At 34.9% G+C, this 26,649-nt stretch overlaps 1 protein-coding gene across 8 annotated transcripts in view; it reads left to right on the top strand.

Moving 5' to 3' along the window:
• The window catches only part of PPP1R12B (protein phosphatase 1 regulatory subunit 12B), a 243,147-nt gene that overhangs the window by 45,448 nt on the left and 171,050 nt on the right, over positions 1-26,649 (top strand). For all 8 annotated transcript variants that reach the window (XM_051998636.1, XM_051998633.1, XM_051998634.1 and 5 more), the window contains exon 2: positions 24,995-25,125. In XM_051998636.1, coding sequence (XP_051854596.1) covers positions 24,995-25,125 — 131 coding nt within the window. The remainder of the gene's footprint in view (positions 1-24,994; positions 25,126-26,649) is intronic.

The raw sequence follows: 26,649 nt of genomic DNA, 5'->3' as shown, positions 1-26,649 counted from the left end.
AACACTTTGTGTTCTTTATGCCCTGTCCATTTGGACTAGACTTTTCTGTGATTCTGTTAGTAAAATAGGGGACTTGGATCTTTGCTGCTATCAAGCTTTATTTATTTTTTTTAGATATTTACTGTCCTTGGTTTTTAATTGCACAAAGAGGAGCAAAGCTCATTGATTTAGACCCTAGAACAAGATCATTTACTTTAACATCCTGATTTTAAAGATGATGATATTGAGATCCTGAAAGATTAACTGTGACTTGCCCAAGGTGACACAGTTTATAAGTAGCTAACCTAGGATTTAACTCTGATCCTTTGACTCTAGATTCATTCCTCTTTCTTGTATTCCTGCGGTCTTTCCCCATGTTTCTTCCCCTGAAAGAATTTATAATCTGGTAGGAAGGGTAATATTTGTGCACAAATAACTGTAGTAGAAAGGTCAGAAAGCATATTGGGAGAGATGGTTGCACGAAATGTGGAAAGGCTATGCAAACTTTAAAATGCTATCTAAATATTGGCTCTGACAATGATGGTGATAATGATTGGACTTGTTAATAAAGATAAACATTTTCTCTGTAATTTATTCAGATAGACCCCACGAATTGTGTTACGTTTACACCATTCACAGTTATAGTTATATGTAAAATATGGCACTTGGTTCTAATCCAATGGAAAAATGCAATGAAAAATTAGGTTTTCAAGAGAACATTGTACATAGCAACAGCAAAATTATGTGATTGATGATCAACTGTAATGGGATTTAGATCTTTTCAATATTGAGGAAATTCAAGGCAATTCCAATAAATTTATGATGGAAAGAGCCATCCAGAAAGAGGGCTATGGAGAATGAATGTGGATCACAGAATAGTATTTTTATCTTTATTGTATTTGTTTGTTTTTTTCTCATTTCCCCTCCTTTTGATCTGATTTTTCTTGTACAGCATGATATATGTAGAAATATGTTTAGAAGAATGTACATGTTTAAACTATATTAGATTACTTACTGCCTAGGGAAGGGGAGAGGAGGGAAGAGAGGAAGAAAAATTTGGAGCACAAGTTTTTGTAAGAGTAGATGTTGAAAACGCTTTGCATGTATTTTGAAAAATAAAAAGCTATTATTAAAAAAAAACAAAAGCTAAGTTTAAAAATATGTTTATTAACAACAAAGGAAAAGAAAAATGTATTTCTGGTTCAAGCTTATTACACAGTAATAAAGTGGTTATAGAAAGTAAAATTTTAAAAAATTACTATATGCCATACTTAAAGACAATCCTGATACTAGCAAGATGATGAAAGTATTGTTACTGTCCTTTAAAATATTCTGTCAATGGAGACTGAATTGTCATCTTTTAAAAATATTCATACACTTTGGTAGTTGTAGAGAACTTTATCCAAATCTCTAAGAATTTGCATAGTTATATTATAATGAATTAATGTAATTGAATAACCTGGAGTATTATTTAAAATCAGTAATGCTTTAAACACATTGTTGTTTTGTGGTATGTTTCAATAGCTGGGCCAGAATAACTTGAAAATTTGTCCTCAAAATCATCTTTAGTCACCAGTGCTTCTTTATTTTGACTGCCATACAACTAGAAGTGATTGATGATCGGAGCCTTTTAGAACATGAGGATTTCAAGACTGATAAGCATTGGTTTTAATTTAAAATGTTAGTGTTAGATGATCCTTAGTCACTTTAAATCCAAGTTCTTTTTTTCTGTGTTAGAAATGTCCGTTCTGGAACATATCCTTTTCCAGAATAAACTTCTTTCATCCATATTAAACATCTATTGATCAGTATACTTATTTTCTTTGATTATATTTTTTTAAAACATTAGAACAGTTAGTTGTCACATCCTTAGCTGCTAGTCTAACTTTAACATTATGCAGTTGAACTTGATTTCTAAAGCCATCGAACCAACTAATGCTCATATTAAAAGTTTCTTCACAATTTACTTCATTTCCATTTTCAATTGACTGCTTTAAATACTATAAACTTAAAAGCTTGGGTTTGAATGGCTGCTTTGCTAAGAAGAAATAATTTTTAATTGCAATTTTCAATCCGTACATCTATTTTTGCCATTTTCACATATCTGTTTCTTGTAGTTGTTTGCAAATCACAAAAAGCCAATGTATCCTGGCCTTTTTCTTTTATTTTGCTAGCATGTTTCATAATAACCTGCTCCATAGATTCAGACATAACATTTTGTCTTTTTTAAGCATTACCTTGACCATGTTTATATATTTAGTTATACATTTTTTGTTCTAATATTATAACAAATCTTTCCTTTTTGGTGTTGACAGTGTTTCTATCTGATGTGTCCTTCTTTTTGCCCATTTTGTTAAGTTCTCTCTTTAAAAAAATTAACAGCTTTTTATGGCAGCATAGCATATACTCACGCCATGACAAGCAAGTATATGTTGACTGGGTAGTACCATCAGTTGCATTACATGCAACTTGGTATCATTTACAAAATTTCACAGTATTTGAAATACCAGCTTAGCTATAGTCTAAAACAGTTGTCTGGGGTACTAGAAAATTAAGTAACTTAAGAAGGGACATTCTACCATTAAGTGTCAGGGGATAGCTCATTTTACTTTAAGGTCAGTATTACTATACTAAGTTATCTTATATAATAATGATGATGATGATAGTAAGAGTGGTGGTTATGGTGGTAGCAACAGCAGCAGCTGCAGCAATTGTAATAACAATAATAACAAAGCATGGTAGAAATAGGGTATTTCTTGTGGAGGAAGTAGTGATACCAAAGGCACTGAGATAAGAATGAATACGACATGTTTGGGGAATAGAAAATAGTTCATCTGGTTGGAATGTAAGACTATGTGTAGGGATATTAATGGCAAGTAAAGCTGGAAAGATAGGTTGGGCCCATTCCTTGAAGGACTATGAATGAGTCCCAGGATTCTACTTTCATCTGTCCTGTAGAGTGACATGATTTTGTTTAAATGGTGATTCTCATCTGGACCATTGATTTTTGAGCTGAAATGAACTTTAGAGATGTTCTGGTTCAATTCCCTAATTTTACAGGAGAACTGAGACCCAAAGAAGGAAGGAAACTTACCTAATCTTGTATAATAAATCAGCGGGAGAGTTAGCCTGGCCTTGTGATTCTTGGACTAGCCATGCTGCTTCACTATTGAAAGCGATAATTTCACTAGTAGTGATTAGTTGTTGAAAGTCTTACCAAAAACAAAAAAAGAACTTTCTGTCCAAATTTTCACAGCAGCATTATTTATAAATGCAAAAATATGAAAGCAACCTCAATATCCAACAATAAAGCATGGTTTACTCAGTTTTATTAGCATTAATCTCAGAACTTCCCTTTTGAGGAGGATGCCCAGGTCAGTCATGTCTTCATTTCCCTCCAAACTGCACTTCAAACACTCCAAAATTTGTCTCCTATCCATCACCCTCTTTCACTTTTTCCTCCTTTCCCCTTATTTTTAGCTTCCTTTTATTTACTGATTTTCTCCTTTAGATTCTAACTTCCTTGAGGGCAAGGACTTTCTGCTTACTTGTTACTTGTATTTCCAGAGTTTAGCACAGTGTCTGGCACATTGTAAATGCTTAATAAATAAATGTTCATTGACTTAGTCTTATGGAATATTATCATGTAATTGATAAATGTGAAAAATATAGAGAAATTTTGAAACACAAGCAAATACAAAACAAAAAAGAGCAGAAGCAGAAGAAAAGAATATACATGTACCATGACTATAGAGGAAGAACAATGAATCTGGCTCTATGTAATAATACATGTGATACTGTTAAAGCATGTTATATCAATCTATGATTAGGATTAAAGTTGCAGGCTGAAAATAAAAATATTTAAAAGAACTATGTTCTTTATTGGCACTAAGGTCTGAAGTGATGATAACTGAGTTATTAGTTTAAGTGAAAGCATTCTAGCCACTGAAATTAATAGTAATAATAATGATGATGATGATGGCTAGCATTTGTCTGTAGCTTTAAGGTTTACAAAGCACTTTATTTATCATCTCATTTTCTCCTCATAATTACTGTGGGAGGCTATTGCTGTTATTATCCCCATTTTTACAGATGAGGACACTGAATCTGAGAAAGGCTAAGTGACATGCCTGAGGTCACACAGCTAATCATTGTCTGAGGCTGGATAATATAAATTCAAATCTTTTGACTCTGAGCCCAGCACTATATCTGCTATGCTGCCTTACTATCATCTTGCTACCACTTGTTCCCAGTGTCCTTTGCTGATGCTTAATTGTAGCATAGAGGTGACTTTGAGTTCTAAGAGATTATCCTAGTGGTCAGGAGTGCTGGCACACCATACTGAGCTGGAAGATCTGAGTATGATATCTGTGATGGTCTGTGTTTCTGTTGTCTGATAAATAAGAAGAGGGTCACTACCGGGTTGGCTGCCAAGGATGAGTGTTTCTACTTCAGCACTTAGAAGATGATTTCTTGAGCTTTCGAAGGACCAGCATCCTTGTGGGTGGAGGGGATAGCTCCAGGAGAGTTTTCAGGCCTTTGAAATACTGAAGCAGTGATGTAGCATTGTCTTAACGTGGCCACTGCCTTGGTGTAGAGCCTTCTGCTGTTTACACTTTAGGAATAGAAAAACTAGTGAAGACTTATATGAACTGATACAAAGTGAAATGAGCAGAACCAGGAGAACATTGTACACAGTAACAGTAATCTTATACAGTGAACAATTGTGAATGACTTAACTATTCAGCAATGCCACGATCCAAGACAATCCCAAAGGACTCATAATGAAAAATGTTGTCTACCTCCTGAGAAAGAACTGATAAGAGTCTGAATGCAGATCGAAGCATACTTTTTTCCACTTTATTTTTCTTATTTAAAAATTTTTTGATCTGTATTTTCTTTTGAAACATGGCTAACATGGAAATATATTTTCTTGACTTTACATGTATAATTGATAGCAAATTGCTTGCCTTCTCAAGGATGAGGAAAAGAAAGGAGAGAGGGAATTTGGAATTAGAAAATTATAAAAAGCAAATGTTAAAAATTGTTTTACATGCAATTGAGAAAAAATAAAAACTTTCTTTTTAAAAAAAGTTTTTAAACTTTATTTATAAAATTTAAACTGCTACATCCTCCACCAACATTGACGTTACTCTTTCCTAAATGATAAAAATCACTTTTGAAGAAGGAAAAACGGAATTTAAAAATATCATATTGACATATTATTTCCACAGCAGCCCATTCAGGTTTGACAAAATGTCTCTAATCACTGGACAAATAATAGATTTTTGCAGCATCTTATTTTTGTGTTGTTACTTATGATTTAAACTCTTACATAGGATCATTTAACCACTTTTATTGTGTGCCGGAGGACTACGATCACATATAGAAAAATCTTCACTCTGGAAATATTCTTAGCTGTTTTGAAAGGTTAGCCATTCCCTTTTCTTCTTGTCCTCTCCCAGGACCCCACTGGTTTTTTTGGTGGTGGTGTGCCAGGTCCTAGTCAGCATAGCATTATTGGGTACAAGGATCCTTCTGTTAGCTGAGAAAATGTTGTGTGTGGCATATTGTCAACTGGGCACAATGTCATAGATGGCCTTCAAAGTGTTCTTCAGAGTGATAGAGCTCTACTGCCCTGCAGAGACCAGCAGTCCAAGAATGGTAAGGGTGGCTTATTGTGTTGTGCAGATAACTCTAAATTGGCTAATTAAATTTCTGCCTTCCTGAGAAAACATTTCTTTCCCTTGCCATTGGCTCAAGCAAATATTCTTGATACACTGATTCATGTTCCCTGTAGAGTATGGAAAGCTGGGCCAGACAGACTTCTCTGATTCTTTTTTTTTTTTTAACTTATACCTCATGAGAACCCCATGTTTATGCTTCGAATTTTATTCATTAGTTTCTCATCCTAGGCCATAGACTGAACAAATATCTGAAGCTGATATTTGTACTATTCATGACTGGAGCTGTTTCTGTTATTGTGGGCTCAGGTCTCTGTTTCCTCTGATGTCTCTGGGGGCAGTCTGAAATTGCTTACTAATGCCATTAACCTTGATCGTTGTACTAGAGGCAGCACAGGTGTAATGGTGAGAGCTCTCGATTCCGAGCCAGATAATCTGTGTTTGGTCTTAGCCCTGTCATTATCTCTGTGGCTTTGGGTAAATCATGTTACTTGCCTCATCTGTAAAATGAGAGTTTAAATTAGGTAAAGTCTAAGCTCCTTTATAGTTCTAAAATTTGATGATTTAATTATAATAATATTTAAAAAGCATTATTATGGATTAAACTTTAGACATTTGCCATATAAACTACATATTCTTATGTCACATCTTACTGATTTAATGTCCTTAATTCACACTTCTGTTTTCAGTTGATAATCCTGGTTGTAGTCATGTTAATATGAGAAAAAATAGAAAGTATACACATATGAATTATATGTTTTTGTGGCAGCATGGGAGAGTAGCTGTGGCTTATATGGGCTATGTGACTTTGTACCAGCCCTTACCAATTTCAGTTTTTAAACTCTAGGTTTCAGACCAGTTGCTGTTCTGCATTGACAAAAGGATTTTCCTCATCAGGAATTCCTTATCTCAATGAAATTCTAGGCCTAGATGAGAAAAAAAAAGAAGATTTTTTTTACAATATCATTATGATGTAAAGAAGGGCAAAGATAAGGTATACTGTGGAAAAGGTGAAAACCTTGCAAAGATGAAAAGCTTTTCAAACTGAGGTTATTCAAGTAGTGATGCACTAGTACCTGTGTGACTTGCTGCTTGGTTAGGACACACCTTCTGCTGCACTGTGGCTGTAATGGCCTGTGACCTCTGATCCATAGGTAGAGCTGCTTGTGCATGGACTTGAAGTCATGCCAAAAGAAGGGAGGAAAAGCCCCTCACAGGAACAAGGTGACATATATCGTTCTCCTTATCCCTCACCAATGAGGTCTGAAAAAGTCCTGGCAAACTTCTCATCCTGATCATCCCTTATATGGTTCAGTCATGTGCTTTATATGGCTTGGATTTCATTGCAAACAAATATTCAACTTTGGAGAAGATAGAAAAATATCTTATTTTCCTTTCAGGCTTTAGGAAAATCTCTTTACTTAATAGAAAACTTATAAGCCTTTTTCAGATACTCAGATCTCCACTATCCCTTGAATATGAGGTCTCCCTTTCTTTGCTGCCCTTACCAATTTTTGGAGTTGCCTCTCCCTTGTGAAGCTTTACCCAGGTAGTACCAAGAGCTGGGCAAAGAGGGTACTGTGTGACTGTGTGAGATAGTAAATGCTACAGTAAGTGATTTTTTAATATTATCTGCTATTTGAAATATATATATATGAATTGTTCCTTTCTGTTAGCATTGATAATTGATAATTTACTGTAAGTCTCATGGGTTGTTATCTTGTGTTTTTTGCCACTAAGCTCAGTGCCTGCAGACTAATTTGTTTTCATTTCTAAAACTTATTGTACATACTTCTTAGGGTGATTTCAGAAAGGAAAGAATGATCCGAGAAGTAATCTAGATTAGCCAGACTTTTATTGTTAAAGGACTCTAAAAAACAAGACTATGATAAAAGTAAATTATTTCTGTAGTACTTTACAGCTCTGAGTTGAATAAATTATGTTACCTATTTATTTAATTGATATAAGTTTTGAACTGTCAGGAAACCATAGGGATGAAGAGATCTTTTGAGTAGACACTATGATTGCCATTAGATTTCCTTTAATTGTTCTCCAAGATCTTAGGAGGAACAAATTTGAAAATTTTCCATCAAGTGAGGCAGAATGTGGAATCAAGAAAACTGAGTTTTATTTTTGGCTCCTATGCTAACTTTTGTGCTTCTGGACAAGTCTCTTAATCTCCCTGAAACTCAATTTCCTCTTCTGGAGATGGGGATGATAATACTTTGTTGTGAAAAAAAGTGCTTTGTAAACTTTAAGGTGTTATGGAAACATGTTATAACAACTACTAGGTGTTGCTGGAGATACAAAAATGTACATGTTATAGATAAATAAATAATACAAAATATACTAGAATTACATAACAGAGGTGCAGAATGCTATGACAGTTCCAATAAGAGATCATTTGTAACTTGGAGATCTGGGAATGTTTCTTGGAGGAAATGGTATTTGAAGTAGACCTGGTAAGGAGCAAAAGGAATTGGACAAATATCATTGGCTTGGAAGGAAGGGATCAACTTTTAGGAAGAAAGATAATGTGTGAATATAGACATGGGACAGAAGCATTAGGATGTATTTGGACAACAGTAAATAGAGTAATTGGATTTTATCTGAGTGTAAAGTGTGTGAAGAGAAGTTATTGAATTGGAATTAAGAGACAGCTGGAGAATATGTATCATTTAAGAGGTTATATGCAGTAGTTCTGGCAAATGGAAATGAGGACCTGGATTGGTCTGGTGGCAACAGTATTGAAAGGGGAGAGGGCAGCTGTAAGGGGCATTGGGATTCATAGTACTTGGAGTCAGATGGTTTCTATCATGTGTGATTAGGAGCATAATGATGTCATTATTTTATTAAAAACAAAAATTAGGAAATAGAAAATGAAGGATTTCTTCATTTCATTTTTAGACAAGGTAAATTTGATTTACAGGTAGCACAATTCAGGTGGAAATTCTTAATAAACAGTTGTAAATGTAGACCTATGGACAAGAAGTTAGGTTTGGACAATGTATAGTTCTAGAAATAAACTAGGTTCTCAGAAATGTCTGTGGGTTTGTTGAAGATTTTAGGTTGCAAAATATTTTGTAGATAGAATTTGATTGTCCAAAAGGATTCCTAAACCTCTTTCTTTTAGTAATATGAATCAGTGATAGACTTTGGCCTCAAGTCTACTTTCATAGATTCTCTTCTCAGTCCCTTATTACTCGACATATAAATAAGAGACAGAATCTATCTCTTATTAAATGGCTTTCTATTTTGGGGACTGTAGTTGAGCCAGGTAGCCCTAAGATAGCCTTTGAAGTGAGTCTCAAAGCAATGGGGATACTGAGGGAGGGCATGAGGACTGCCTCAGGGATGGCCTGAAGAGAAGAAAAAGGAGGCAGAGGTAACTTTCTCAGCTCTCTTTGGGCAAGCAGGACAAGCTCACATGCTCTCCCCTGCATTCTTGCAGCCAGGGCTTGTTATCAGGGCAGAGCCATGTTCTGGTCAGAAGACATGGACTCATCTCTTGACAATTGTGAACTGTGAGATGTTGGGCAGGTCACCTCAGTTTCCAAGCTTCAGTGTCCTCCTTGTTAAAATGAGAATAATGAGAAGGCTAGGGGAGAAATGGAAAGAGTGCTGCTCCTAGGAAGGCCTGTTTATCACTGTACTACCTATTGTTCTGGTCAGGTCATTTAATCCAGTCTCAGCTTATTCATCAGTGAAATGGGGATAATAATATCTTCCTCCCAGTGTTGTTATGAAGATGAAATGCAGTGTTATTTATAAAACACTGCAAACCTCCAGTGCTAAATAAATGGCAGTTAGCTTGTTTTTTTGTAGGGAAAGTTCTTTATTAACCTTATAGTGCTATGTAAATGGGAGTTCTTACTAATTTTTCTGGTATTAGAATGTAAGTTCTTTTAACATAGGGATTGTTTTATTGGTATTTTTATATATCCCCAGTGCCTAGTTTAGTGTCTGACACAGAAGGGACCTTAATAAATGCTTGGTTCCTTTATTATTATTTCCCAGAATGAAGGTTTTAAATGAGTAACAAGATAGAGTGTTCAAGATTAGGACTGTGAAAACACTGATTTTTTTTGGTTTCTTTTGATAGTATTGATAGTGAATTATTGACTATGCTGAATTGTCTCCAAATGTAGTTCACATTCTTCTTCCTCTTCCTTCTCTTTCCTTTCCAATTCTTCTTTATACTCCTTTCAAGGTCTGTTTTGATACTAAGAGGGAGACCTTGGCCCAATAGTTTTGTAAGATAAAGAAATTTGGAAGTGGTGCCTATAAGAACAACCGTACAGGCTTCATTTGGCGTAGGTGGGAAAAGAATAGAAAGTATAGAAAGAGGGAAGAAAGGAAAAAAAAAATTTAAGTGCCTGCTATGTACCAGACATGGTGCTAAGGACTTAATAAATATTATTTCATTTGATTTTCATAAGTATGATTGGCAAGAAAGAGTGAGCCTTGGAGTCCCTGGAATAACATTTTAGGATAAAAATGTTAGCAGAATTTTGAGAGGACATTTGAAACATCACTGATTTAAGACAAAATACTGCCACTCTATGGAAAAGATGACAGCTTTGGTTTACCAAAGTGAATGCAAATACCTGCTGTCCCTAAGGCTGGAGTGGTCTTATATGAGTAGTCTTGGGGGGGTTGTGTGCTAACTAGAAACAGAAATCCTAGTCATGGTGACGTTATCTGAGAAATTCTTTCTTCTCTGTGTATCTTTTGGCCCTTTCTTTGTCCTGTGCCCAGAGCCTGCCTGACCACTAAATACGTGATCAGACATAGTTCTTTCCATCTGGAAACCAAGTGGCCTTTACTCCTTTCCATGGATCTCTGATTCAGCAGCACTGGTCTTCTTGCTGTTTCTGTGCCTCTCCTCTGGCTGACCCAAAGTTCAGGAATACTCTCCTTCCTCATCCCAACCTCTTGGCTAACCTGATTGTTTTCAAGACTTAGCTCAGATACTATCTTCTGCAAAAGGATTTGCCAATTCCCTCTTCTTCCTTCCTTCTACCCCAGCTACTTTAGCCCCTCAGTGCCTTTTTTTCTGAGATTACTTTCCATTTACATTGTATGTATTTTTTATGTACAATTTTTATTTATGTTGCCTTTCCCAATACAATGTGAGCTTTTTGTGGTCAAGAATTATGTGTTTGCCTTTCTTTGTATCATCAATGCTTATCACAGTGCCTTACAGTAAAAACTTAAAAATGCTTGGTCACTTATAGGGTATTTGGCTGTGACCATATAGACTGTGTGTTTTTCATGTGGGGGTAAGCCCTTGACATCTGTGAGATGTTATAGGTTTGTATGAGTTTCACTTAAACTATGGTTTCAGTATTTTATCACTTGTAGGGGGAAAGATAAGCTTGGAAGGATAATGGCTGTATAAGATCATCATGCATATCAACTTCTTTTAGCCAGTGATAACTTGTGGTAATAAATTTTCTGGCTTTATTGATTTGATATCCTTATTTTATCCACAATTTTTCTCTCTTCCCCAATTCTTTCCCTTATAGTAGGGGATTTCAGCATACTCTCATTATTTCATACTTGAACTATTGTTGTAGCCTGCTAATTGGTCTTCTTGCCATAAGTCTCTTCCCATTCTAGTTCATTTTCTATTCAGCTGTCATAGAGATCTTCCTAAAGCTCCGATCTGACCAACTCCCCACTCCTCATTAAATCTCTATGATTCCATATCTCCTCCAGGACAAATAGAAAATTCTCTGTTTGTAGTACAAATTCTCCATCCTCTCATCCCCCTTTTCAGTTGTCTTACACAGCCCTTCTCCTTCTAACACCTTCTATGATCCAGTGACACTTGTTTTTCCTTTCACAAAGCATTCCATCTCCTGATTCAAAACATCTTTACTGGCTGTCCCTCATGCTTAGAATGTTTCTCTCATTTCTCCCCCCTGACTTCCTTCAAGTTCCAATTTAAATCTTATTTTCTAGAATAAGTCTTTCCTGCTCCCTCTAAATGCTTTTGCCTTCCCTCTCTTGATTTTCTCCAATTTATCCCGATTGTTTATACAAATATGTACAACTCTCTCTGCCTGTAAACTCCTCAAAGGCAGGAACTATCTTTTACCTTTGCAGCTCCATTGCTTAATACAGTGTCTGGTATATGGTAGGCACTTAATAAATGTTTAATGACTGACAGATATACTTTGGGAAAGGAAGCTTCCCTGACTTATGAAGAGTAGAGATTAGAATTTGTTGGGAGTTGAAAGAAGGAAGGTGGGTTCATTGGTGTTGAGTTTCATAGCTTACTCACTATCAACCAGCACAACTTCATCCAATTTCAGTTTCATTTTCTTTATGGGCCCTAACCAGGTGCCTTCATCGAAGTTTTTTTTTTTTTTTTTAAGAACCAGGACCAGGTTTTTGGTGAAGCCTATGGACCTCTTTCTCAGAAATGCATGAAATAAAATATGTAGTTGTACAAATGAAACCAGTGATGTGGAAATTAGTTATTAAAATATTAAAAAAAAGAAACAGATTTACAGATTTCATGTTTTGAGTCTCAGTTTTAGAAGAATTGTTGATTTCAGGATGCTACCTGCATTTAAGTATGGCCTAAAGCTTTCCAACTTTTTTAGTTAAATTAGTTCAATTTCTTGATTGTCAATGCTTAGAATTATCAGTCTTTTAAAAATGTTGTGTCAAGATTCTGATCTCTTTCTTTCTGTCATATCTAGATAGGAAGGGGAGAGGCAAGAAATGCCATTACCAACTTGATCAGGAGGGTATAGGATGTGAAAACAGCAAACTGTACCAATGAAAATCAAATTTGCTGTAGATTACCAACATCTGTTCCATATTAATGCATGAAGTAATGGGGGAAAGCATGAATCATATCAAATGGATAGAATACAAATACATATAAATTCCTGTTTACTTAGCCCTGGTCTCTGCATGTCCTGTGCTGATTGGATAGAACTTGGTTGAGCAATATGCACCACTGGTAGAAAGTTCAAACTAACCCTTATCTTAATTGGGTACTGGTCAGCCCTGGTGACCTGCTTAGTACCTGACTATCCTGTTGATTTTATCATCATAGCTTGGGAATTTTGTGCTTGGCTAATAAACATTTAAATGAAAGAAAATATGTTTTCTTTTCAGTTTATGAGTTTAGGATTATGATGATACAGTAAAACTTTTGAATTTTGCCAGAATACAGAATGGAATAATAGAAAGACATGAGAAAAGTGACATGTTGTAGGAAGTATCATCTCTCAAGGCATCATATCAGTATAATCTACTGAAACTGAGACAGTTCTGAGCATAGAAGTCAAGAGTCAGGAAAATGCCCATTTCCTTTTACATAAAGCATCTCTTCTGCCCTGACCAGCAATGTCTTAGCACCTTGAAGCAGTGCCGGTGAAGAGAGGAGACAGATTTTGTGGCAGGAACAGGTAGGGCAAGCAGTGCTCTGAGACACAATGACAAGGTCAGTGTCTCAGTCTGGCACTTGGTGCTGGTGACAGTTGCAGACTATTTTGAGAAAGTAGGAGGCTTTGTTCTGTGCAGACTTTTCCTTTGCACTCCTAGATTTAACCCTGGCACTGATTAGCTGTCAGCAGTTTTGCCTTTGGTTGTAGAAGTGTGTACCAGGTACGGTTGATGAAGTTTCATACCTGTTGTGTGCATAAAGCCAAAGTTTTTACATGGAGAAAATACTTTATTATTGACAGGGAAACATGTTGTGTTAATGAGGAAGATTAAACTATTACTTTACTAATTTGAAAATTTGCTACATGCAAGGTAATGAATATATTATATTCTTTATATTATAAAGAGGAATAAAAATATGATCATTGGAGCTGAAGAGAAGAACTCTTTTAGTCTTGATGATTGAGAGGATTGTATTACTATTGGCAGAAATCAGGAACTCATAAGGGGTATTTGGCTTGGAGACAAAGTTAATAAGTTCACTTTTGGATGTGATGACTTTAAGATGATGAAGATATCCACTAAGCAGTTGGAATTTTTTTTTTTTTTTAAAGATCTGGAATGTCCAGAGGAGAGGCTGGAAATGGTAAAGAGTTTACATTTCTCTGACTTAGCAAGCTCTTCAGGTTCTTCAAGGAACCTAAAAGAAAATTAAAAATAAAAGATTCATTTTCTGGTTGGTAGTTAACATATTCTTAGGATGGCACAAAAAATAGGAAACAGATTTAAATCTCAGTCAGAAGAATTTGGTTAGAGGCAAGGAAGAATTTTTCCAATATTAAGTAGTAGGCAAGGTGAGAAGATTAACTGGATGTAGATTTTGTTGAATCTCCTTTCTTGGAAATTTTTGATATATATAAGACATCCATTTGTTTTTAATGGTTCGTTATAGCTCAGTGTGAAAGCAAGTGTTCATATTACATGTCTATAGACTCTTTTTTAGTCTGTGATTTTGTAGATTGGAGGTGATTGGGCAAGTCTGCTTCCTTTGACATGCTTCAGTCAGCCAGTGAGTCAGCAGCACAGCTGTGAATAGAGTGGGTGGAAGGGCATCTAAATTTAGTAGTTATTCATTTGAGAAGGTTTTCAGAGAACCATTCCTCTCCCCCAATGGCTTTAGTCATGTACCTCTTTCTGGATACCAGAGAACAGAGGACAATATATTCCCTATGGTATTTTATGAGTGTGAATGTCATACAACTGATTAATCTTTCTATATAATGACTTCAGCTTAATCATGGTACACATAGCATGTAAATTTATTTGAAAATACTAGAGAGGGAAATGGCTTGAAAATATGCACCCCAAAACATACCATCATAAAGACATTTTGAATTCAGCTATCTTCTTTAAGCAGAGATACCTAGGAAATAAAAAATAAAGTCAGTTGTCTCTGTTACTTGCCTGTAGATGTGGCTAGTTGTAGGATATTGGAACTACCACAGCTAATTTTATTTTAGTTTGTGGACAGCATCTGGGTGGTGATTAAAGCACTTGGCCCTTCACTTTTTCCAAAATAGGTTCTCTCTGCACAAATAATATTGATATGCTTCCCATATAACATTCCAAGTGAACTCAGAATTTATTAATTTCATTATGTAATAACTTCCTCTCAAAAGGGGAGGGAGACGATATACTTAGAGAATGAATAAAGAGGGAAGGGGATGGATAGGTTGATATATATTTATGTACTGTTAGAGTTTTATGTCTTAGCTACTCTTAACTACTTGGGGAGCTGTCCTTTTCAAAGGGTTGTAATGATCTTGATAACATTACTTCCCAAAGGCCTGTCTGACATTATTGTGGCTATTTGAAACTAAGTATTTGAAACTCTTTATTGAAAGCCAAGAAAGAAATTTTGTGGCTGTGTCAGAGGCTAGCAAATGGCAACTGATGCCATTAATGACCATTCTGGCTTGCAATTACTTGGAAGGAGTTAGCACACTTGACCTCTTTGATATTGGAGATGTATGATCATGGAAAGAGAAAATTGCAAGTTTTAGTTCTGTCCTTTTTAGTTGCAATTTCTTCTTTGTGGACCAGTACTCATCTATAGACATAACAATTCTCACCTCAAATGTCTTCATCACTGATTTGGGCTTAATGATTTTATGGAATAAATCTCTGAGTAACAGTCTGCCTAAAATAATAACATAAAGCATAAAAACAATTGAATAACAAATGAATAATAAGCATAAATTAAATGAAAATAAATGTTTATATTGCAGAAAAATTAAAGTATGAGTGCCCTTTGGGAGAGTTGGAGGTATTTTTGGAGTGAGTTATGTGTTTGGGTGGAGGGGGTGAAAGAGATTGGATTAATCCTCTAAGAAATCTTCATGAAGAAATCGGGGTTTTGTCAGTTATTTGAAAGAGAACAAGATATGCATCTTGGCTATGAGAAATCATTGAGAATGAATTGGTTAATCCTGAAGGAAGGTATCAACCTAAGTATAAAGTTGCTAGTGAAAGCTTTTTTTCAGTAATGAGTGAAAGTGAATGTTGACTATTTTCTAATCTATTTGTTACAGATACTTTTGTAGTTTAATGGTTCTTGATTTAGCTCTGAAACTTTACTGACATTCATCATACTTATTTTCAAGAAGTACTTTCAGTAAGCTGTCCCAAGATGTCACTTCCAAAAATCTCTATTACAATGTGTTCTCTCTACCTTAGAATTCCTATGGTCAGGAAGGCCTACTGGAAAGCTAACATGAATCCCTTCTGTAGTATTTTTTTTTTAATAAAAAACCATTTATTCAGTACTTTCTATGTGTTAGGTCTTGGGGTAAGCACTGAGAATATAGATACAGGTAGAAAGAAACAGTTTCTGATTCTAAGGAGCTTACAAAAGAAGACAACATAAAAGGAAGCTAAAGGGGAGGAAGAAGAGATGAGGATCTCTCAGCATAGGGATTTTGTAGAAAAAGTCTGGGAGAGTCAGGCATTTAGCCTGTAGAGAAACAGACATAATTGACCTGGACATTTTCCTTAAGATGGATACTCTGGGAGAGAGCAGCTAATCAGAGAGAAGCCAGAGGGTACTTCCAATGTGTGAAGTACAGGGATAGAACAAGCATTCAGGATAAAGAATGGCATGGTAGAGAAAGTCATGAGAGTTAGTTCTCCAAGTTACAACTTGGAGAAGGATGAAGATATTTTTGACTTTTTCATCCTTTTTTTTTTTTTTTTTTTTTTTTTTAAGGGGAACGGGGAAGAGAACATTTGCTTATTATGACTGTAATATTCCTTGAAATACTTGAGATTTATTTAAGCATTCTTCTTCACAGATTAATCAGTACTTTTCACAGATCATATTTTTAGCATTTCTTAGAAAAAATAGTGAGATGAGAAGGGACAATACTTGTTTCTAGAAGATTGATTTCCCCATTGAAGAACCATCTAAACTTAGATGTCATTATCTACATCTAGTTAGATTTTTTAGAGGAAAAGCCTGTCTCTGCTCTTACCTTCTCTCTTCCCCATCTCCTCTTCTCCTTCCTCCATTCCTTCTTTCCTTCTTTCCTCTCCTCTCCTTTCTTCTCCCTCCTTTCTATTGCCCTTCTCATCTATCTTCTTTCTTTCTTTTTTTTCTCTCCCCATATATAGTTTTACATGTTTTTCAAAATGGCTTAACTGTGTGTGTCACAACCCATGGTTATGCTCCCAAATGTACAATCATTATTGAAAAAATCAGTGCAAATTTTCTAACCATTTTTTCTCCCTCGGATTGAGTCATTCTGGCTCTGGTGTATGGGTGACTTAGAACCATTATTTAGAAAGTTTCTCTAAATGGAATTGCAAATTGACAGATTTTCATAGCCAACCATGACTACAAGCATCTTCGGTTGTATCATTTGAGATCATGTTTCAGAGAATCTTTAAAATATTTCTTCTACTCAAGATCTTCCCCATTTCAACTCAGAAGTGATTGCTTGGATGGTGTATGGTTATCACTGAAAATATCTGTATTGTTCCTTCTCAGTGTGTTCTCATTCATTTTCCCTTCCTCCTCCCTCCTATCTATGTCACTGTCTGTCTGTCTCTTTTTTCCTCTCTTCCTTTCCTTTCTATTCATTTTGAACTTAAATACAAAGAGAAAAAAAAGAATATTTCTACGTATCACAGTCCAAGATAAAAGGATATATTAACATTCATACTGTTTACTTAAAAAAAATTATGTTATAAATACTATACATCATTTTCAAATTGCCCAGCTTTTTTATGCTTCCTTCCAAGTTTTCTTTTGTTACATGCTATTTAGTTTTTTGCCTTGTGTCTAGATACTATCCTAGAGAAAGATACCATTAAACACAAATTGTATAAAATCATACTGTACATACTTCTGTTTATCAGTTCTTTTCTGAAGTTGAATAGCATCTTCCTTCATAGGTTCTTTATAGTTGATTTGAGTATTTATTCAAAATGAATTAGTTGTCCTTATGACAATATTTCTATTACTATGTACAACATCCTCTTGGTTCTGCTCATTTCACTTTTTATTATTTCATTTATGTCTTTCCATGTTTTTCTAAAATCATCCAGCTCATCATTGCTTGCAGCACAGTAGTATTCCATTACAACCATATAGCACGACTTGTTTAGCCATTCCCCTAGTGAAGGGCATTCCTCCAGTTTCCAGTACTTTGCCACCATAAAAAGAGTTACTATAAATATATATTATACGTGTTCTTCACCTTTTTCCCTAATCACCTTGGGGAATAGTTCTAATAGAATTGGGTATTACTGGGACAAAAGTATACACTGTTTGGGCATAATTCCAGATTGCCTTCCAACATGGTTGAATCAATTTACAATCCAGCAGCAGTGAACTAGTGTCCCAATTTTTCCACATCCTCTCCAGCATTTGCTGTTTTCCTCTTTTATCATTTCAGTCAATCTGATGGGTATAAAATGGTATCTTAAAGTTATCTTAATTTGTATTTTTCTAATCAATAATGATTTGTAGCCTTTTTTCATATGTTTATATATAGTTTTGATTTCTTCATCAGAAAACTGCCTGTTTATATCCTTTGACCATATATCAATTGGGGAATAACTTGTATTCTTATAAATTTGATGAAGTTGCTTATGTATTTTCTTTTTTTTTTTTTTCTTCTTCTGACTTAGAATTTTATTTTATTATTTTTTAAAATAACTTTTTTATTGACAGAACCCATGCCAGGGTAATTTTTTACAGCATTATCCCTTGCACTCACTTCTGTTCCGATTTTTCCTCTCCCTCCCTCCACCCCCTCCCCAAGATGGCAAGCAGTCCTTTATATGTTAAATATGTTACAGTATCCTAGATACAATATATATGTGCAGAACTGAACAATTTTGTTGTTGCACAGGGAGAATTGGATTCAGAAGGTATAAATAACCTGGGAAGAAAAACAAAAATGCAAGCAGTTTACATTCATTTCCAGTGTTCTTTCTTTGGGTGTAGCTGCTTCTGTCCATCATTTATCAATTGAAACTGAATTAGCTCTCTTTATCGAAGAGATCCACTTCCATCAGAATACATCCTCATACAGTATCGTTGTTGAGGTATATAATGATCTCCTGGTTCTGCTCATTTCATTGTAAGTCTTGCCAGTCCTCTCTGTATTCATCCTGCTGGTCATTCCTTACAGACAGACCAATAATATTCCATAACATTCATATACCACAATTTACCCAACCATTCTCCAATTGATGGGCATCCATTCATTTTCCAGCTTCTGGCCACTACAAACAGGGCTGCCACAAACATTTTGGCACTTACAGGTCCCTTTCCCTTCTTTAGTATCTCTTTGAGGTATAAGCCCGGTAGAAACACTGCTGGATCAAAGGGTATGCACAGTTTGATAACTTCTTGAGCATAGTTCCAAATCACTCTCCAGAATGGCTGGATGTGTTCACAATTCCATCAACAATGTATCAGTGTCCCTGTTTTCCCACATTCCCTCCAACATTCCGCATTATCTTTCCCTGTCATTCTAGCCAATCTGACAGGTGTGTAGTGGTATCTCAGAGTTGTCTTAATTTGCATTTCTCTGATTAATAATGATTTGGAGCATATTTTCATATGTCTATAAATAGTTTCAATTTCTTCATCTGAGAATTGTCTGTTCATTTCCTTTGACCACTTATCAATTAGAGAATGGCTTGATTTCTTATAAAGTAGAGTCAGTTCTCTATATATTTTGGAAATGAGACTTTTATCAGAATCTTTGACTGTAAAAATGTTTTCCCAGTTTATTGTTTCCCTTCTGATCTTGTCTGCATTTGTTTTGTTTGTATAAAACCTTTTCAATTTGATATAATCAAAATTTTCTATTTTGTGGTCAATAGTGATCTCTTAGTTCTTCTTCGGTCATAAATTTCTCCCTCTTCCACAGGTCTGAGAGGTAAACTATCCTATGTTCTTCCAATTTATTTATAATCTCATTCTTTATGCCTAGGTCATGAACCCATTTTGACCGTATCTTGGTGTACGGTGTTAAGTGTGGGCCAATGCCTAGTTTCTGCCATACGAATTTCCAATTTTCCCAGCAATTTTTGTCAAATAATGCATTCTTATTCCAAAAACTGGGATCTTTGGGTTTGTCAAACACTATATTATTAAAGTTATTGGCTGTTTTGTCCTTTGAACCTAACCTATTCCATTGATCAACTAGTCTATTTCTTAGGCAATACCAGATGGTTTTAGTATATAGTTTTATACTTTATAATATAATTTTAAATCTGGTATAGCTAGGCCACCTTCATTTGATTTTTTTTTTCATTAATTCCCTTGAAATTCTTCACCTTTTGTTTTTCCATATGAACTTTATTGTTATTTTTTCTAGGTCATCAAAGTAGTTTTTTGGGAGACTGATTGGTATAGCACTAAATAAATAGATTAGTTTAGATAGTATTGTCATCTTTATTATATTTGTTCCCCCAATCCAAGAGCATTTAATATTTTTCCAGTTGGTTAGACTAGACTTAATTTGTGTGGAAAGTGTTTTGTAGTTTTGCTCATAAAGTTTCTGATTTTCTCTTGGCAGATAGATTCCTAAATATTTTATACAATCAGTAGTTACTTTAAAAGGAATTTCTCTTTGTAACTCTAACTGTTGGGTTTTGTTAGTAATATATAAGAATGCTGATGACTTATGTGGGTTTATTTTGTATCCTGCAACTTTGCTAAAGGTGTGGATTATTTCTTTTTTTTTTTTTTTTAAATTTAATTTTATTTAATAATAACTTTGTATTGACAGAATCCATGCCAGGATAATTTTTACACATTATCCCTTGCAATCACTTATGTTTCGTTTTTTCCCCTCCCTCCCTCCCCCCCCCCCAAGATGGCAAGCAGTCCTATATATGTTAAATATGTTGCAGCATATCCTAGATACAATACATATTTGCAGAACCGAACAGTTCTCCCACTGCACAGGGAGAATTGGATTCAGAAGGTAAAAATAACTCGGGAAGAAAATCAAAAATCAAATAGTTCACATTCATTTCCCAGTATTCCTTCTTTGGGTGTAGCTGTTTCTGTCCATCATTTATCCAATGAAACTCAGTTAAGTCTCTTTGTCAGAGAAATCCACTTCCATCAGAATACATCCTCATACAATATCATTGTCGAAGTGTATAATGATCTCCTGGTTCTGCTCATCTCACTTAGCATCAGTCCATGTAGGTCTCTCCAAGCCTCTCTGTATTCATCCTGCTGGTCATTCCTTACAGAGCAATAATATTCCATAACATTCATATACCACAATTTACCCAGCCATTCTCCAATTGATGGGCATCCATTCATTTTCCAGTTTCTAGCCACTACAAACAGGGCTGCTACTAACATTTTGGCACATACAGGTCCCTTTCCCTTTTTTAGTATCTCTTTGGGGTATAAGCCCAATAGAAACACTGCTGGATCAAAGGGTATGCACAGTTTGATAACTTTTTGGGCATAATTCCAGATTGCTCTCCAGAATGGCTGGATTCGTTCACAACTCCACCAACAATGCATCAGTGTCCCCGTTTTCCCGCATCCCCTCCAACATTCATCATTATTTTTTCCTGTCATCTTAGCCAATCTGACAGGTGTGTAGTGATATCTCAGAGTTGTCTTAATTTGCATTTCTCTGATCAATAGTGATTTGGAACACTCTTTCATGTGAGTGGTAATAGTTTCAATTTCTTCATCTGAAAATTGTCTGTTCATATCCTTTGACCATTTATCAATTGGAGAATGGCTTGATTTTTTATAAATTTGAGTCAGTTCTCTATATATTTTGGAAATGAGGCCTTTATCAGAACCTTTAATTGTAAAGATGTTTTCCCAGTTTGTTGCTTCCCTACTAATCTTGTTTGCATTCATTCTGTTTGTACAAAGGCTTTTTAATTTGATATAATCAAAATTTTCTATTTTGTGATCGGTAATGGTCTCTAGTTCATCTTTGGTCACAAATTTCTTTCTCCTAGGTGTGGATTATTTCTAATAACTTTTTAGTAGAGGCTCTGGGGTTCTCTAAGTATACCATCATATCATCAGCAAAGAGTGATAATTTGGTTTCCTCATTGTCCCTTTAATCTCTTTCTCTACTCTTATTGCCAAAGTTAGCATTTCTAATACACTATTAAATAGTAACGGTGATAGTGGGCAACCTTGTTTCACTCCTGATCTTATTGGGATTGGTTGCAATTTGTCCCCGTATGATGCTTATTGCTGGTTTTAAATAGATGCTACTAATTATTTTAAGGAAAAGTCCATTTATTCCTATACTCTCAAGAGTTTTTAATAGGAATGGATGTTGGATTTTATCAAATGCTTTTTCTGCATCTATTGAGATGATCATATGGTTTTTGTTAATTTGATTATTAATATGGCCAATTATACTGATAGTTTTCCTAATATTGAACCAGCCCTGCATTCCTGGTATAAATCCAACTTGATTGTGGTGTATTATCCTGGGGATGATTTTCTGTAGTCTTTTTGCTAATATCTTATTTAAGATTTTAGCATCAATATTCATTAGGGAGATTAGTCTATAATTTTCTTTCTCTGTTTTCAACCTACCTGGTTTAGGTATCAGTACCATGTTTATGTCATAAAAGGAATTTGGTAGGACTCCTTCATTCCCTATTTTTTCAAATAGTTTATATAGCATTGGGGCTAATTGTTCTTTGAATGTTTGGTAGAATTCACATGTAAATCCATCTGGTCCCGGGGACTTTTTTTTAGGGAGTTGATTAATAGCTTATTCTATTTCTTTTTCTGAAATGGGACTATTTAAGCAATTTACTTCCTCCTCTGATAATCTGGGAAGCCTATATTTTTGGAGGTAGTCATCCATTTCGCTTAGGTTATCAAATTTATTGGCATAAAGTCGGGCAAAGTAGCCCCTTATTATTTCTTTAATTTCCTCTTCATCGGTGGAAAATTCTCCCTTTTCATTTTTAAGATTACTAATTTGATTTCCCTCTCTCCATTTTCTAATCAGATTTACCAAAGGTTTATCAATTTTATTGGTTTTTTCATAAAACCAAGTCGTAGTTTTATTTATTAGTTCAATAGTTTTTTTTTTTTTACTTTCTATATTATTAATTTCTCCTTTTAATTTTAGAATTTCAAGTTTAGTAATTGATTTCAAGATTAGTAATTGATTTTTAATTCAGTCTTTTTCTAGCTTTTTAAGTTGCAGGCCCAATTCATTGATCTTCTCTTTCTCTATTTTATTCAAGTAAGCTCTAAGGTTATAGAATTTCCCTTATTACTGCTTTGGCTGCATCCCATAAATTTTGATATGATGTCTCACCATTGTCATTATCTTGAGTGAAATTATTAATTGTGTCTATAATTTGCTGTTTCACCCAATCATTCTTTAAGATGAGATTATTTAGTTTCCAATTACTTTTTGGTCTATTTACATCTAACTTTTTGTTCAATGTAGTTTTGCATTGTGATCTGAAAAGAAAGCATTTACTATTTCTGCCTTCCTGCATTTAATTTTGAGGTCTTTATGTCCTAATATATGGTCAATTTTTGTGTAGGTTCCATGAACTGCTGAGAAGAAAATATACTCCTTTCTGTCACCATTCAGTTTTCTCCAGAGATCTATCATACCTAATTTTTCTAATATTCTATTTACCTCTTTAATTTCTTTCTTACTTGTTTTGTGATTTGATTTATCTAAATCTGAGAGTGCAAGATTGAGATCTCCCACTGTTATAGTTTTGCTGTCTCTTTCTTCTAGCAACTCTGTTAACTTCTCCTTTAGGAAGTTAGATGCTATACCACTTGGTGCATATATGTTTAATACTGATATTGCTTCATTGTCTATAGTACCCTTTAGCAAGATATAGTTTCCTTCCTTATCTCTTTTAATTAGATCAGTCTTTGCTTTTGCATGCATTTTCTTTTAAAAAATCAGACTAAATCAGAGTCCAGGTTTCAATATCACAACTTTTAAAACAACAACAATAATACCTTGCATGTGTAGAGCACTTGAAAAATTTCAAAACTTTTCACACCAACTGTGAGAAAAAGAGCAAATGGTTTCCTACTTTATAAATAAAAAACTGCAAGCAAGAATAAACAACTTAATTAAAGTAACTGTTAGTGATTGAGCTAGTATTAATAATACTGAGACTAGCATATGCATTTATAATATTTTAAGGTTTATGATGTACTTTATATATATTATTTTGTTTGATTCTTACCACAGACCTTTGAGGTATGTGCTGAATCATCTGAAACTCAGAGAGGTTGTATTATTTACCTTGTTAGTGTCTTGAGGTAGAACTAAAAGCCCAGTCCTCCTAACTTCAAGACCAATGCTGTAGCCGCTCTACCAGCTTTCCTCTCAACCTAGAACTTTGATAATGGTTAAGATCGATATTTCTTCTACAAATTCTCCATTTTATTGGTCATAATGCCAGCCTTGACAGTATAATACTCTCTGAATTCTTTCACTCTGAATTAGTTAACTTTTTCTTCAGATTTCATGGCCTTAGTTGGCTCACATTGCTGTAGCTTAATTCTTAGAACAGGTGAGGATTTATAGCCTGATCCTTCCTGGCCCATCCTTACATAGATAGAAATGACCTCAAGTACAAAGCCAAGAGGGACCCTAAGCATACCCCTCCTCCCCCCATTCCCAGATGGTTCCTAGTTTGGCGCTATATAAAAACCTTGCATGAAGTGGGTGCTAAATTATGTTGGGTGAGCTGGATATTAAGTTTCATTTTACCATAATAGGAGTCAATACTGGATGATTCTGAAAAATATTGATTCTTTATGGTGGAATTTGGACATTTCCTTTCTGTGTTTTGCTGAAGGAAGTATAGGTTAGGAGAGAGAATTTGAGATAATCATCAGGAATGACTTGGGTGTAGATCATACTTTTGATACTCACTGTGTTAAAAGGCCAGGCAAATTATTTAATCTCTTTAAGACTCTTGAAGTACCTTTATCAAATGGAAATAATAATACCTATAGCATCTCATAGGATTATTGTGAAAATCAAATGAGTATGTATTTAAAATGTTTTGTAAATATAAAATGCTACTAATGTTGATTACTAGTGTTACTAACTGAATTTTCTAGAAGTGTTTTCTGGAATACAGATTGCGTTTTAGCTATAAATGTGATTTCTTACTCACCAGAATTTACCATACTTACCAGAATTTACATGAGCCTTTAAAGAAATCTGAAATGTAAGACAAAGTATTCATTCTTAGAAATGAAGTGGGGATAGGTTAGATGAATAGATGACTGACAGGGAGACAGAGACTAGCAAAAGGGGAAGGGCAAGGGGAATTTTAGTGCCTAGAAATATTTAGAAATCAAAATTCATTTTTTTTTTGGCTTTTTGACCTCTTTTCAGGCCTGTATTGATGAAAACTTGGACATGGTGAAGTTCCTAGTGGAAAACAGAGCCAATATAAACCAGCAGGACAATGAGGGCTGGACTCCTCTTCATGCAGCAGCTTCCTGTGGCTATCTTAACATAGCAGAGTGAGTGAGTTTCAATAGTTGTGGTTCTTTGCGGCAGTATGTTCTATCCCTTTTTTATTCAACTCCTGCTCCAGAACTTTAGAATTATTAATGGACTTAACTATTATAAATTATAAATAACAAAGACAATAGCGAGTTACTATTACTCAATCATCTGTCAGCTGATGAGTCCTAAGTTTTTCATTTGAAATATTTCCCCCATTAAAAATAGATTTTATTGATATTATATTTAAATATCACTTATATTTCTCCTTGTATTCCCTACTTACTCCTCTTCCTTATCCTCTCTCAGAGAGTCTTTTTAATATGTCCTAAAATATGGAAAAATCTGACATTAAATATAGCATTTATTGAATTCCTCTAGACCCTTTCTTTTTCAGAGGAGTGGGGAAAAGTGTTTTCACAAATCTCTTCTTTAGGGTCCTGTTTGCTCCTTATAGCTAGATCAGCTACATTTCACAGTGATTAGGGATCTGGACTTGAAGTCAGACAGACCTGAGTTGAAATGTGGGCTCATACAATTGCTAAGTATATGAAGCTAGGCAAATCATTTAATCTCTATCCCCATCAGTTTCTTCAATTACAAAATGATTGTTGTAAGCATAAGATGAGGTAATATTTGTTAAGTACTTTGTAAAACTTAAAGAGTGATATAAATTCTAATGAGTTATTTTACATATTCTTCCATTTTTTTCATTCTTTTTAGTTTGACTGGTTCTTGATGTCTCATAGTGCCGTTAACATCCATTTGCCCCATTCTAGTTTTTAATATATAATTGTCTTCAGTTAGTTTTTGTGTCTCTTTTTCCATTTGATTAGTTCTGCTTTCTTCAGTGGATTTTTTTTTTTTTTTTTTTAGAGTGTGGTCTTTTGTGTTTTTTAAGGTTTTCTTCAATGGATTTTTTTTTTCCAATTTGGCCAATTATATTTTTTTAAGCAATTGTTTTCTTTAGTTAATTTTTTCCCTTCCTTTTCCAAACTGTTGATTCTCTCTTGTATCTTTTCTCATTTTTTCTCCTACCTCTCTTATTTGCCTTTTAAAGTCTTTTATAAGAAGTTCCAAGAAGCCTCTTTGTGCTTGAGAACAATTCATATCATTCTTTGAGATTTCCTCTGTGGACATCTTATCCTCATCTGAGTTGATGTTTTGATTTTCCCTATCAGCATAATAGCTTTCTGTGGTTAAGGTTCTTTTTGGTTTCTTGCTCATTTTTTTTCCTTTTCTTTTTTTCCCCCTTTTGTGTCTTATGGTTGAGCTCTGCTTTGGGGGTAAAGGGAGTGCTGTCCCAAGCTTCCCATGCAGCCCTGAGTCTTGCCTTTAAGCACATGGGCCCCTTGTGTTTGGTGATTTGTTTATAGTTGGGGGGAGGGGAGGGAGATAGTTCTACGTGTTCTTTCCAGGAAACAACCTGGTTTCTGTAGCGAAAGTTAGCCTTCTGTACTAAAATTGGAGAGGCTGCCCCCCTGCTGTGCTCTTCTACTGAACCAGGACCAAGGGTCTCAGTTGCTGATCTGCTGTGATTA

Source organism: Antechinus flavipes, chromosome 4, assembly GCF_016432865.1.
Source record: "Antechinus flavipes isolate AdamAnt ecotype Samford, QLD, Australia chromosome 4, AdamAnt_v2, whole genome shotgun sequence".
Classification (NCBI taxonomy): domain Eukaryota; kingdom Metazoa; phylum Chordata; class Mammalia; order Dasyuromorphia; family Dasyuridae; genus Antechinus; species Antechinus flavipes.
The sequence above is the reverse complement of the archived record's forward strand: the minus strand, read 5'-3'. Positions and strand labels throughout refer to the sequence as shown.